General features: G+C 37.3%; 1 protein-coding gene across 14 annotated transcripts in view; it reads left to right on the top strand.

The window, feature by feature from the left end:
• The window catches only part of eya4 (EYA transcriptional coactivator and phosphatase 4), a 457,308-nt gene that overhangs the window by 303,087 nt on the left and 139,541 nt on the right, over positions 1–14,680 (top strand). For 8 of the 14 annotated variants that reach the window (XM_063040402.1, XM_063040408.1, XM_063040395.1 and 5 more), the window contains one exon: positions 9,633–9,725. The exons of 2 other annotated variants lie outside the window; for them this stretch is intronic. In XM_063040402.1, the coding sequence (XP_062896472.1) occupies positions 9,633–9,725 (93 nt within the window). The remainder of the gene's footprint in view (positions 1–9,632; positions 9,726–14,680) is intronic. 4 more of the 14 variants (XM_063040403.1, XM_063040401.1, XM_063040407.1 and 1 more) reach the window with 1 other exon arrangement.

Genomic DNA, 14,680 nt, shown 5'->3' with positions numbered 1-14,680 from the left:
GTAATACTGCAGACAGAGGAACAGTAAAGCTCAAAATGCTGAAGTAACATTAAACTATTATAAGAAACCATTGAATGTCCATTTTCTACCTGCAGACAGATTGTTAGGAAGCTGCAAAAGATGTCAGGTTGTTTCAGACTCTTAGGGACTCTCTCGGGTATTTTATAAGGGTTGTGGTGGGAAGGAATGACAACCATAAAGCTGAGGAGACATAAAGAATTTGTCTAACTCCACATTAAAGGAAGTTAAAAGCAATCCACAATCAAAAATGCAACTGTTTTTTGGCAGTGTCAATTTTTTTTTCTATTTGAGTGCATATTATTAAAAATGTAAAACCTAGCAAGCAATTAATAGGTTCGTGGGTCCTGATGTTTATTTCAGGCTGTTGCCAACCCTGCAAACAAATTGGCAAGTTCCCAGCGTTATTCATGTTGAGGAGGTCAGTTAGTTAAAATGGCTCTCACTCCACATCCTTCAGGTTTAATTTCACCCGTTACAATATTTGTATACGGATTCTTGGTATCTGATATTTGAAGGGTTGTCAATTCAATTTGTCCCGGTCAATGATTGTTAACAAGGCAATACTTTTCCTTATGATAATTGAGTAATGATTTGCATGTGTTATGATAACCATTATTATGTATTACCAGTCTTACAGTCCATAAGAGCATAAGATATACAGTAGAAACAGAATGTAGGCCATTCAACCTGTTGAGCCTGTGCTATCATTTGATCAAGGCTGATAAATATTTTCCTTCTCAACTGCATTCTCCTGCCTTCACTCCATAACCTTTGACACCCTTACTAATCAAGAATCTATTCTTAGGTTCTGTAGGACAACTGAATCTTTCTTCTCCCACTCCAGTCTCCTATGTGAGTCATACTCCACTGACATCTTCACACGAGAAAAGAAGCTAATACTAAAAAATTTCTTGCCATTTTGAAAATTCAAGGCTGATGCTATGCCTCATCTACCTTGATAATAATCTGGATGAAGTTTTCTTTTTCATTTCAGTCCTAAGTGGCAACCCTTTATCTTGAGAATGGGATAAATCCAACAGAACAGTCATGGGTGGAGGAGCTGCTTACGCTGCATCTGACACAACCTTCCATGTCAAAATCTGTTCGTTTCTCATTATTTCATATTCTGTGGGGAAGAGATGCCAATTCTGCCCGGATATACTTGTCTTGAAGTCAGTAGCATAATCCATTTATCCCACTGACTTCAAAGCAGGTATATCCTCCAGCTGCAGCTGTCAAAACAGCGCATGGTGCACCAAAATCATTTGTAATTTACCAAGATTTACTTTGTTTGTATTCCAACTTCCTTGCAATAAAGACAATCACAAGAGAGTCTGTTGATGCTAGAAGTCTGAAACAATACACATAATGATGGAGGAACTCTGCGGGTCAGGCAGCCTCTATGGAGAGAAATGGATATTCAACGTTTTGGATCAAGATTCCGTAGCAGAACTAAAAAGAAAAAGAGGAGGTAGCCACTATCAAAAGTTGGCAGAGGGGTGGAGCAAGAGTTGGCAGGTGATGGGTGAATCCAGATAAGAGGGGGATAATAGGGAGGTGGGGGGAAGATGGGAAGTGGGAATGATGTAAGAAGCTGGGAAGTGATAGATGCAAGTGATAAAAGGCTGAAGAAGATGGAATCTGATAGAGAGGATCTTGGAATAAAGGGAAGGAAGTGAATCGGCAGGATGAATGTGTAGGTGTTAGGCAGATTGAGGGAAGGGGAGGGGAAAGAGGTGATGGATAAGGGAAAACAAAAGGGGGACAGAGGGGGTGGTTATCAGAAGTTAGAAAGACTGATGTTCATCCAATCAGGTTGGAGACTACCAAGGCAGAATATAGGGTGCTGTTCCTCTGATCTGCGTCTGGCCTCAACATTGCAATAGAGTAGGCCATGGACGGACATGTCAGTGTAGAAATGGGAATTGGAATTAAAATGGCAGACCAATGGAAGATTCAGGGTGTCACAATGAACATAGTGAAAGTGCTCTGCAAAGCCAGTCTGCGTCAGATCTGACCAACTTAGAAGAGGGAGCACCAGATGCAATAAATGGCTTCCTCACATGGAGGAATAGTTTATAACCCTGAATGGTGATGACAGCAGAGGTGTCGGTCAGGAATAATAGTTAGTATAGTTACAAAGATAAGTGCCAGAGGGCCGTTGGTGGGAAGAGACAAGCAAGTCACTGAGATATTGATCCCTATGGAAATTGTTACATCTGGTCAATCTTGCTGTATGCTTCTGAAACATGGACTATAACACCAGAACTCCATAGAAACTTGGAAGCAACAGAAATGTGGTTTCTTAGAAGAATGCTGAAAATATCATATAGAGATAGGCAAACACGAGGAAATCTGCAGATGCTGGAATTTCAAGCAACACACATAAAAGTTGCAGGTGAACGCAGCAGACCAGGCGGCATCTATAAGAAGAGGTACATTTGACGTTTCGGGCCGAGACCCTTTGTCAGGACTAACTGAAAGAAGAGATAGTAAGAGATTTGAAAGTGGGAGGGGGAGGGGGAGATCCAAAATGATAGGAGAAGACAGGAGGGGGAGGGATGGAGCCAAGAGCTGGACAGGTGATTGGCAAAGGGGATATGAGAGGATCATAGGACAGGAGGCCCAGGGAGAAAGACAAGGGGGGGGGACCCCAGAGGATGGGCAAGGGGTATAGTCAGAGGGACAGAGGGAGAAAAAGGAGAGAGAAAAAAATATTTTAATTCCACATCCCATTCCCATTCTGACATGTCTATCCACGGCCTCCTCTACTGTAAAGATGAAGCCACACTCAGTTTGGAGGAACAACACCTTATATTCCGTCTGGGTAGCCTCCAACCTGATGGCATGAGCATTGACTTCTCTAACTTCCGCTAGGCCCCACCTCCCCCTCGTACTCCATCTGTTATTTATTTATTTATTATTTATTATTATTATATTTTTTCTCTCTCCTTTTTCTTCCTCTTACCTAACTCCAGAACTTAATATAAACACAAAGAAGTCTTTAAATGTACTTAAATTAAATCCTTTGCATCCACATATAATAAAAAAACACTCTTGCCAACTAAGTCTAACAATACAAGGAGAAGGCTGTAAGTCTTAGGGCTAAACAGGGTAATGAGATTATGTTTGCTAGTAGTTTCAAGGAGTACTTTCCATCTCCTGTAAATCTCTTCCATCCATATCTCAGAAATCAAAGTAAGCTTTGTATTATGAGTCTGCCATAGAATTGAAGTAATTATCTTGGCTTTAATTTTTGACAAATGAAGATTGATAGATGTTTGGATTATAAGAGAAAAACAGAGCTTGGCTGAGTAAAGCAAAGTCCTGCTGAGGTTTAAGATCAGCCATAATCTTTTGAATGGCAGAGCAGATTTAGGGAAATGGCTTACTTCTGTTTCCATTTCTTACTGAAACAAGGGGATCAAATGAGATTCTGCTGTAAATATTGCAAAGGGATGGAGCAGCAATTAGGCGGGGGGGGGAAGGGAGCTGAATAGATCTTTGGTATTATAGCTGAACTAGAGAGAATACTCACCTCCCACTCTTTTACTTTGATAATAACTTATATTAAAATAAATTTTCTATGAAATCACATGTGTACCAGTTTTTCAGAACCGTGCTAGACCACTTCTATATTTCACAGTAAAATTGACATTCTGTTCCCTCGAATTCCTTAATCTTATGAAGAGCTTGCAACAAACTCCAAATTGTACTGCAATCACTTAATTTAAGTTAGGATGGTCAATTTGGCACATTCCTAGAACCTAATGGAAATGTGTCCCAAACACATCAACTATTTTGCTCACTTCTTTCCACACAGTCTAACCATAAAGCCTTTTCAAGACTAGTTAACTCAGTAATCCTATAACATAGAAACATAGAAAACCTACAGTACAAAACAGGCCCTTCAGCCCACAAAGCTGTGCCTAACATGTCCATACCTGAGAAATTACCTAGGGTTACCCATAGCCCTCTATTTTTCTAAGCTCTATCCAGGAGTCTCTTAAAAGACTCTATTGTATCCGCCTCCACCACCGTCTCCGGCAGCCCATTCCATGAACTCACCGCCCTCTGCATAAAAACTTACCCCGACATCTCCTCTGTACCTACTTCCAATGCCTCTCATCATCTTATACACCTCTATCAGGTCACCTCTCATCCTCCATCACTCCAAGGAGGAAAGGCTGAGCTTACTCAACCTAGTCTCATAAGCCATGCTCCCCAAACCAGGCAACATCCTTGTAAATCTCCTCTGCACTCTTTCTATGGTTTTCACATCCTTCCTGTAGTGAGGTGACCAGAACTGAGCACAGTACTCCAAGTGGGGTCTGACCAGGGTCCTATATAGCTGCAAAATTACCTCTCGGCTCTTAAACTCAATCCCACGATTGATGAAAGCCAATGCACCATATGCTGCCTTAACCACACAGTCACCCTGCGCAGCAGTTTTGAGGGTCCTATGGACTCAGACCCCAAGATCCCTCTGATCCTCCACACTGCCAAGAGTCTTACCATTAATACTATATTCTGCCATCATATTTGACCTACCAAAATGAACCACCTCACACTTATTTGGATTGAACTCCATCTGCCACTTCTCAGCCCAACTTTGCGTCCTATTAGTATCCTGCTGCAACCTCTGACAGCCCTCCACGCTATCCACAACACCTCCAACCTATGTGTCATCAGCAAATTTACTAACCCATCCCTCCACTTCCTCATCCAGGTCATTTATAAAAAATAAGATATAAATTACTTTTTGTAAAGGCAATGTGCATTTGCTATTTTTGAGTTGAAAAATTGAAAAATATAAGCTAGATAGTTTATTATATTCAGGCTCTTCTGGCCAAGGAGTATATGTCACCTAATTACACCCACAGGACCAATTAACCTACTAACCCATACATCTTTGGAATGTGGGAGGAGAACAGTCATGGGGAGAACGTACAAACTCATTGCCAGCAGCAGTGGAAGTGAACCTGCATCACTGTCACTGTGATAGCATTAGGCAAATAGCTACACCACCAGTCTGCTCCTTTAAAAGCTATCTTGAAATCCAGATCCAAATTGAATTGCAGGTGTGACAGTGGCATTCAGGAGGCTGTTAGACAGAAACATGAATATGCAGGGGATGGACAGAGATAAATCATGAGCAGGCACAAGGGATTAATTGAATTTAGTACCATGTACATCATAGACATTGTGGGCAGAAAGGCCTATCCCTGTGCTATGTCATGGGTAATGTGTCTATATAAGTGCATTCTACCTACCTCAAAATGACAGTTTGAAGTTTTAGTTATCACTTTTGTCCTGGACTTGTCTGAGAAATACATCATAGAGTATAAATGAATGGTGTACTGTTAAAGAATTCCAATGTTTTCTGTGCAGAGGCACAACCTGCATGGGATTAGAAGTGGTGCAAAAATTTATGTACCAATAAATTGATTCCAGATTAAATCTAATACCCAATTTATCTTGCTGTCATATACTTCCACTTCGAAAGACTTTTGTGGAGCTAGATGATGTGGTCATAGTCTTTAAGGATCGAGCTATTAGCTGTTTAGATGTAACAAAAAAAGGTAAAAATTCAAGAAAATTAAAAGAAAGTATCCACAAAATGTTTGGGAAATTATTGCCCTTTACATTCTTGCCTGTTGAAAAGAAATGCAATCTATGAATTGAAATGTCACGGGATTAGAGGACTCAACAAATTATGAAATTTAATCCTATACGGTACATTGTACAGAAAAGACATTGCAAACATTTCGGAACTTTTTTTTTCAAAATTACAGGCCATGCATATTGTACAGAAAATACATTCCAAACCGTTGGGTGTTTGAAATTCCTGTTGTCAGAAATCATTCATGAAAATATTTTAGATATATCAAATCAAAATCTTTCATCTAGATCCTGGATATTGAAACTGTACTTTATCCAATGCAAGTGTTTACATTAATACATGTTTCTATAAGCTTCAAGCATTTTGAATTGGGATAGAAATCAAATATAATGTACATTGTGGAATTATGATCAGGCTACTTCAGCTATAGTTTGAGATACTATCCTTTCCCAACTCTCAGGAAAATCCATGTCAAGTAGAATTTCAGTAGATAGTTCAAATTTTGAAGTATTTATTTGTACTTATCATTATCTATATTTTTAATTAATAACAAAAATTTAGTTAACAATCAAAACTCTCTAGAAAGTGTAACTGTAGATCAGATCTCACCTTGCATTTGGTTTACATTGAATTGTTCCTAGAATGCAGTGAAAGAAGAATAGCTTTGACTTGCTGATGATAAAATACATTGTTTCAAACAAACAGTGCTCATTGCTTAACCTGTCAAACCGTCTGGTTCTGAATAAACCTTCACTATAAAGGACAAAAGGGATTATTTTATCCTCCTTTAAACCTTTGAAAAACACCTTGCAAATTATTAATGTTTTCATATCAAATTATTTAATAATTTATCCTATCTCACAGATTATCATCAATTTATTTTAAATGACTTAACATGTACAATAAATAGTGAACAAAAGTTAGTTGGTGTAAACATTCAGTTCAAATGCTCATGAGATGCTTTTATCATTAAAGTTGAAGTGAGTATCATAAGTAATCCATACCAGTTTAAAATGATGTTTGTTTTTTGTTTACTTTATACAATTGAGTCTTACTTGTAACATACGCTTACTGTGAAAAGCTAAAGAATTTTGAAAAATCTGTATTTAGCTAATTATTTGTGAATGAATTTCATATTGCTGATATGGCTACAGAAACTGAAGCCTTCATGATCCAATCTCAGTTGATACATAGCAATAAAATATTGAAACTTAAACAACAGGAATTCTGCAGATGCTGGAAATTCAAGCAACACACATCAAAGTTGCTGGTGAACATAGTCAAAAAAACGGCATTCACCAGCAACTTTGAAATATTGAAACTTACTACATTTAGGATTATTACACAGCAACAACAGTTGGTGTTCATTCTGTGACTCTGAAACTCAGTTTAAACCAATGGTGATGTAATATTGTATTCTATTCATTATTAACAGTTTCATTTACAAAGGGGATGTTTGCTTTAGCAGTGCATTTAACGTATTCCCCATTAGCCAGTGACATCTCTCCCTTCAGTGGCAGAAAATTTCAGAATTATGCCACGTAAGTGAAGCCCAAGAGCTGAAAGGAAGGAACCCAGATATGTATATATTCTATACTGTGTCCCTGGTTCCTGCTGCATATTAGTTTTGTGTGAAGCTATGAAAAGTCAGCTTGTACTACAATCAGAATGGTTCTATGGCAGGTGATGGACCACGAATTATCTCAAGTGGTAACAATGATAATGTGTCCCTGAGGGTTTCACTTGAATTTTATCACACATGAGCTGGTACAGAAGTCAAATTCTTAATTTTAATCTAATGCCTGTGGCAGGAACATTGGCTCATAAATTCAGGTAGGGTAAAATCTGGGCAATCATTCCAGATATGATCTGTTCTCCACATTGGGCATGATTTTAAAAATATCTCACCAACTTGTCACTTGTATTACTGTGATTTTCACAGAGGTGGAATTCCAATCTTCTTACTGTATATCTCCAGATGAGAGCTGAGAGAAATTTTATTATTATTGTTAAATAGGCAAGGTTGATAATCACCTCCAATTATTCTTAAACTACCTCAGCAGAATGTAATCACTAATACAAACAGAGAGCCTTGAACACTCTTGGGTTGTCAATGGAAAATTGTTTTACTAGGCATGGGGAATTGAATTTAATACAAGGTTGGCCTTAGAACATTTAATTTCCCTAAACCTTTGGTGAACAAGATCACCAAAAATTGGTACTCAGCTAGTTTAGCTATTACAATTGTGAGTTAACTTTCAGTACTTCTTAGATATCAATTTCATTCAGAACTGCAAAATTAAAATGAAAATTTGCAAGGTTGAAGTTTGAGTGGAAAACCACAACCGTACACGTGTACATTATTTGAGCTTAAGCTGCTTTCCCAACAGACAGCTTTAATTATATTCGACACTCAACATGTCGGTATTCTGTCCTTAAACTACATTGTAATTTCGTAAAGTAAATAATCTTTACTGCTTGCAATAATGAATCAGAGCATACATGATGGACAATGGAGGGATGGCATATTAATTTCTATGATTACTCACATTATTAGAGCTGGCTCCTTTGTTTAATCAACTAGCTTGAGCTTTGTGTGATGGTATATTTCATGTATGTTTTTTGTAGAATTGCATATTCTAATTGTAATAATTTGAGTTAATATTTCTAAATCCCTTGTCGATTTGAGATTTAAATACCCTTTTCTCAGAAAGCAGACAGATAGTATATTGCAACAGCAACCAAAAAGATAGAGATTGATCCATGACAGTAGCCCGCCAACACATTAATTAACTGAAATATCCCCTCAATATTTATGGACTTGAATTTTTAAGAAGGTTTCGGTGCTTCCATTTTGTCCCTCTTGAATATATGTTTTTTTTAATTCTACATCTCATGAAGACCAGGAATCTCACAGCACATTATTCAGTTGTTTTGTTCCCTTTTCCCTGCTGAATCTTACAAATTGCATGTGTGTGTGTGTGTTGAAGCACTCTTTTCTTATTTTAACTTCTTATGTTTGCCTTGCTGTGTTCTCTTGGCATAAGAAGTTAGCAATGTTTGGTTTTCACAGGATTTTAGTGTGTGTTAACTATGCTGTACCATATATAGAGAGAAAATAATTTCATTTCAGTTTACACTTGTCTCTAATTCAATACATGCTTAATTTGTTCAGCTTAATGGTGGTGTATTCACAGTTTAGTACCTGGTAGTTTGCTACAATCCAGAATTGACATAAAATATCAAAAGTAGTGAAGCACTGAAGAATAGATATGTGATGGGCAACAATTTATGAGAAGTAAACCACTGAGTGGCCTGACTCACCCAATGTAACAAGTAATTTATTTTTAGTGGAACTATCACTATCTGTTGTATTCTATTTATACATACTGTATACAATAATAGATACCTGGGCATAAGTTACAAGGTTACAGTCTGATCAAAGGGTCATGTGATATCATATATTGCAAGAGCAGAGCTTAAGTGGTTTATCAATGTCATTTAAGATTCAAGATTAGATTACAGTCTTGAGATTGCTTGCTGATACTTTTTTTGTTCTATATAGCCCAAATTGCTTGCATTGTACTTATAATTTAAAAATTGCAATGCCTCCTTATCACCAAGAGAGTTTAAGTGCTTTTCAACACTTCTGAGAAGATATTAATTTCCTTTGTGAAATTACTAGGAATCATTTTGGATCAGTGTACCAAAAAAAAATGCATAGTACAAAAAGTACTTCAAAAAATCAGGACTTTTTTAAAAACCAAAACAAAACAATTATCATCTGATTCTGAAACTGTCCTGCTCTTCAACATTAGTTAATTTTTTGACCTGACCTGGTGGCTCCAAGTTCCAGTATTGGTGTACCCTAACCATAAACCATATGATTATAAAACCAACACTGGGACTGTCTGCCAACATTAATTTATATAAATCAGAATGACAAAGTAGGGGGTTACATTATTTTTATACTTATTCTTCTATGTAGTGTCTCTTCTTGCAGTCAAAACAGAACCAATGAGCAGCAGTGACACTGCCACCACAACAGGAGATGGATCACTTGACAGTTACACTGGGTCAGGTAAGGCACTGGCCACATAGTTCAACTCACAGAGTAGGCATGATTGTCTGGATCTCGTTAGCTAGTCACAAACCAGAATTCAAACTGCTAGATTAGCAATTAGTGCTCCATTGTACTAGTGCTAATAATTTTAGAGAGTGAAATGTTCTTTTTCTGGCCAGATAATTTTTAGTGTGTAACTATCAAAAGAATATGTTTGCGGTGAAATAGCTATGTGTGTGTTTTTTTTAATTTGAAAGAAGCAAGTGTATCAATGATAGCACCATTGTTCATGCATTACTTCAAGGTAAGTACATCTGAACATGTCAGCCACAAGAATATTGAAGCAACACAGAAGGCTTGTGTTTCCAGTGGTTTTAGAAATTAAATTCTATTAATAATTAATATCTTTTTAAATTAGGAAATGACTTATAAGATGTAATCGTAAACAGGGGCCATCATAATAAGCATTTTTTCAGGCAAAAGTATAGATTTCATGCTTTTTTGCAGCTTCTCGTTCCTTTTTGATAGCACAGCAGAACTAATGCGAAAATGCTAGTTAGGACTGAAGTGGTCAGGCCAGATCAATAGATACAGGAACATATTACATAGAATATATAGATAAATATATCTCCAAATTAAAATTTAATTTGAGGAAGCATAAATTTAAATTTTATTACATATATTTCATTGATTAAAGTTGCTTGTTAAGAAATGTTATGCTTTTGTAACTTATGAGAAATGACCTTACAAATTAATTTTGGTGTTTCTGAAAGTCCTAAACGGATAGAAGGTTCTTTTGCACACAACGTTACATGATCACATTTTGTAACTGTGTTGGTTTAGATTAGCTGGAATATCCGGAGTTCAGTGATGGACGTAGACTGAAAAATTCATATAATGAATGGCATGCTTTTGTTATCATTGGCGCTGAAGGCAGGGCCAAGTGATTGTTTCCTGTGAAAGAAAGCAGACAAAAGTGAAATATGAGAAATATATAGCTGCCAAAGTTTTGTATAATTATCTTAAGGGATCTTGCTTTATCTATGCAGAATTTCCCTTCAGTAATTATATAGATAGGATTCTCAGTAATGGTCATTTCCATAACCGAATGAAAGGAAAAATAATTTAAAGAATGCTCTTTACTATCAACAATAGCTATTCTTATTAGTAAAGACTTCCACCAGTAAAGTATCCTGTTCAGCCTAGGTAGTATTTTTTCGAAATGAGGTCATTAGGATCAAATCCATATCTGAATTATTCATGAATGATGTGTTAGCACAGCCTAGTGAAGGATATATTAGGCACAATGCATAAAACAATACAGTAATCCACAATCACTAGGAAGTCCCATGTTAAACTGTGAATCCGTCCTGAATATCATCAGGGGCTGGCCATTGTTCAGAATGACATTGCAGCTGGTCTTATTCCAGTATGATTATCAGTGGGATCGGAGGTGTTATGCTCTTGCAATGCTGATCTTACTTCTTACAGAAGTAAATAAATGGTTATTGTATGAGGACAAAATTAGGCTCATGCATATTGGCCTTTGTAGAAACTTGGTGTCTAGATTTACTAGGACCACTCTTAGATGATGTAATGGAGGGCAGTTGCATCAGGAAAGAAGGGAGTAACAGAAAACAGACAACAGAGAAGAAAATTGTGGGGAAATGTAACATGTTGTGGATGTTTTGTCAGGGGACCATGTACACTAGGTCAGAAGTTAATAGACATCATATGCAGTAGTTGGGTTAAGCTGATGGAAATAATGTTACTGCATCTTATTCATCTCAGATGTGCTCATAGACAGTTCATAATGTCTTAAAATTGAAAATAATCCCATTTAACAACCGTTCTCAAGCAATATGTGCGAAGAGTTTTAGACTGGTAGCATAACTTTTAATGTTGTCTTTGTGAGAATTTTTGTTTCGATTAAAGAAAAACATGACTATGTCAAACAGTAAAATGTAAAGAATGTGCTCATAAACACAATCCTCTGTCAAGTGTTCTGATTTATGTGCTGCAGCTGAGCAGCTCTCTATTTTTGCTTTCTTGCACAGAGTAGCGTTAGAGTGGACTGATGTGCTGGCCAAGAAATTTGACGCACACCCAAAACAGGCGCAAATTTGGCAGAGTGACACCTCCTGTTCACACCAGCTTGAGGCCCAGACCAAGTTCAGCTTTGGGCCCAATTGACATGTTGCCAATGGGTTGTGGGTGCCAAACAGGCACCCCACCACAGTTCATGTATAAAGTGGGCTGAAGGTCCACCAGTTCCAGTGCCAGCAGGACAAAGTTAATGGCTTTGAGCACCTAGCACATCGCACTTGGCTGACACAGGAGGCACCATGTAGAAAAATAACAAAAATAATAAGTATTTCTTATGCCTTTTTCACTTCAGCAACTGATAGTCAGATTGCTGTGTCCTTGGTGCAGCTTCTAAGAGTATGCATAACACAATATTCCTCAGTTGTGATTGAATTGTAAACTTGGTATTCTGCTAATGGAGGACAATTTGTGTATTTAAGATGCCTTCTCTTTATCTTATGCACCCTAAAGGATTAAACATTGACTAAATCAGCTTGGGATTTTTCTCCCAAGTTCAGGCATATGAGATCATCGACAAAAATCCAGCACCAGTTTTATGCCTGACACATAGGATCTTGTGTGGCTTTCTCCCCAAACGTACTTGGCCAGAAATGTTACTGTAAAATGCCACAACATTAGCAGTGAAAAGGGATTTGTTGGCATTTTACAAAAGTGATAAAAAAAGATAAGTAGAATAGCTGAATTTACCATAGGATTCTTCTGTTCTTCTGCCATAATGTAACCAAGAATTTTGGTGGATCCCTTGTAAAAACAGAAAATGGCAAAAACAGAGTGATCAATAGAGTACTAGCTCGAGGACTTAGAGAGAAATTTCAGGTGTTCATTTTGTTACAGCTGCAGATACATTGTTGTTTGTGTGCTCGTCCAAAGTTCAGTTATGTACTTCTTACTACACCACCGTGGAATTTCCATTACCCATGACTTTCATTCTTGTGGCTTCTCTCACTGAGGATGCCAGGATAATGTCAATTAATCCTGAATTATGGACCATTTGCTTCTGCACAATTGCATGCAATGGAACTTCATTATATTAATTTGATCACCAGGGATATCAGTCTGTCATCCAAAATCCAGTATGCAACCAATCTCCAGACAATTCCTACATTCTAAGCTCTATCCTGAAAACTTTTAATTGTTTTTAGGATATGAGAAGAAAATGGGAAAAAAATATTTATTATCTATGCCTAACTACCCTCAGGGTTATTTGGATTTGGCCACAATACATGGGACTGGTTTCCTATGTAAACCAGATGAGGTAAACCAACATAAGCTAAAAACAATGTAAAATTATTGTTGCCTTTTATTTAAGTTATGCAACCACAAGCTGCCTGCACAATTGTGAGGCTGTTGCATCTTGCCATAATAATTTCACTCAGCAGGGCCTCATTGACGGACTGCTTTCAGATTTCCCAGCTGAGCAGCTGAGAACCCAATGGAAAGTAACTGTTTGGCCCATTAAAACTTGACAGCAAGGTATCACCTTCAAGGGTACAATCCTTGCAACAAGGAGATAAGGACCAGGTCTCCAGTTGTGATAGTAACCCAAGGCAGGAAAGCTAAACGTTTTCACTTGTGAAGTCAGAGAGAGCAATCCTGCTTCTCATCCCAGAAACTAAAAATTTTTATAATCCTTCAATCTTGCCTGGAGTTGAAGCTTCCACTAGTCCACAGTGCAAATCCCATAACCTAAGTCCATATATTTAAAGAGGATTCCATTAGCTTCAGCAAAATGTTCTTTACTCTCTGCAGTTCAAAATCATAGTCTGCAAAGGTAAAATATCCCCACCCTAACCTACCACCCTATCACCACTGGTGACAGCTTTCTGCAAGACAAGGATAAATTAAAATCAAATATGATTTTCATCATAAACTGAATGCAATCAGCATACACAGCTGTTAGTGGAGGCCTGTATAATCAACAAGTATATCATTTATGTGTATAGTTTCTTGTTATTACAGGGCAGAGGATGAAAAGCTTAGCAAATTTTGAATCTTAATTTGTACTAATGAAGTAAGGGAGAATAATGAACAAATAGTTTTAGTAGTAGAAGGTTGTGATGGGGAACTACAAGGTAATTGTTTATTATTGTTCAACTGCAGCAATTCCGTAAATGGTTATAAATTGTTCAAACCGGCAATTAATTCCCATTCAATAAGTTCTAAGTTATTATATCCAGCTTCTAAGGTGGGATGGTTTGAATACACCTCATACAGTATGCTTTGTATAAGGGAATTTCTTTCCACAACAGCAGTTATCTGTCAAAAACACATACTATAAAAAATATTCTTAAAACTATAATGAAGTAAAATACCATATTCTTTATTGTGTTCTTTGAAGTACAGATATGATGGATTAGGAGAGAGTAATTCCTGAGCTGTATAATGTGCCACTTTAATCTTCAGCATGGTGAATGAATAGCAGATGGGATAATAAAGAAACTCTGTGTCTTTTCCCAGTCTGGTCTTTCTCTGATGAGTTTGGTTCAGTAATGTACAGGTTATATGCATCTTACATCTATCTTAGTCAAGTCAGGTGATTGGAAAAAAATAGTCCTATTCGCATTTGGAACCGATCCAATTAAGATCTAACTAACTTTATTTTTGGAGGTCTACCCCAATGTGTAAGTCCAATACCCAAAGCTTGTTTGACTGATCTAGGACAGGCATTAACAACAAAGAGAGAGTTCCTGTTTGAACCTTCTTTGTGTTCTGAAATGCAGTCCTTACTCTCTCTCAAGCCTTTGTTTTTCTCCTGGAATTATGGGCAGAACAGTCCCATTTACAGTGCACTGCCTTGCTGGGCCACTTCCATTGCTAATATTCTTTTTCCCTTATAGTTTTCCTGAAACTTCTCCAGCTGCTTATCC

Source organism: Mobula hypostoma, chromosome 2, assembly GCF_963921235.1.
Source record: "Mobula hypostoma chromosome 2, sMobHyp1.1, whole genome shotgun sequence".
NCBI classification, from domain to species: Eukaryota; Metazoa; Chordata; class Chondrichthyes; order Myliobatiformes; family Myliobatidae; genus Mobula; species Mobula hypostoma.
The sequence above is the reverse complement of the archived record's forward strand: the minus strand, read 5'-3'. Positions and strand labels throughout refer to the sequence as shown.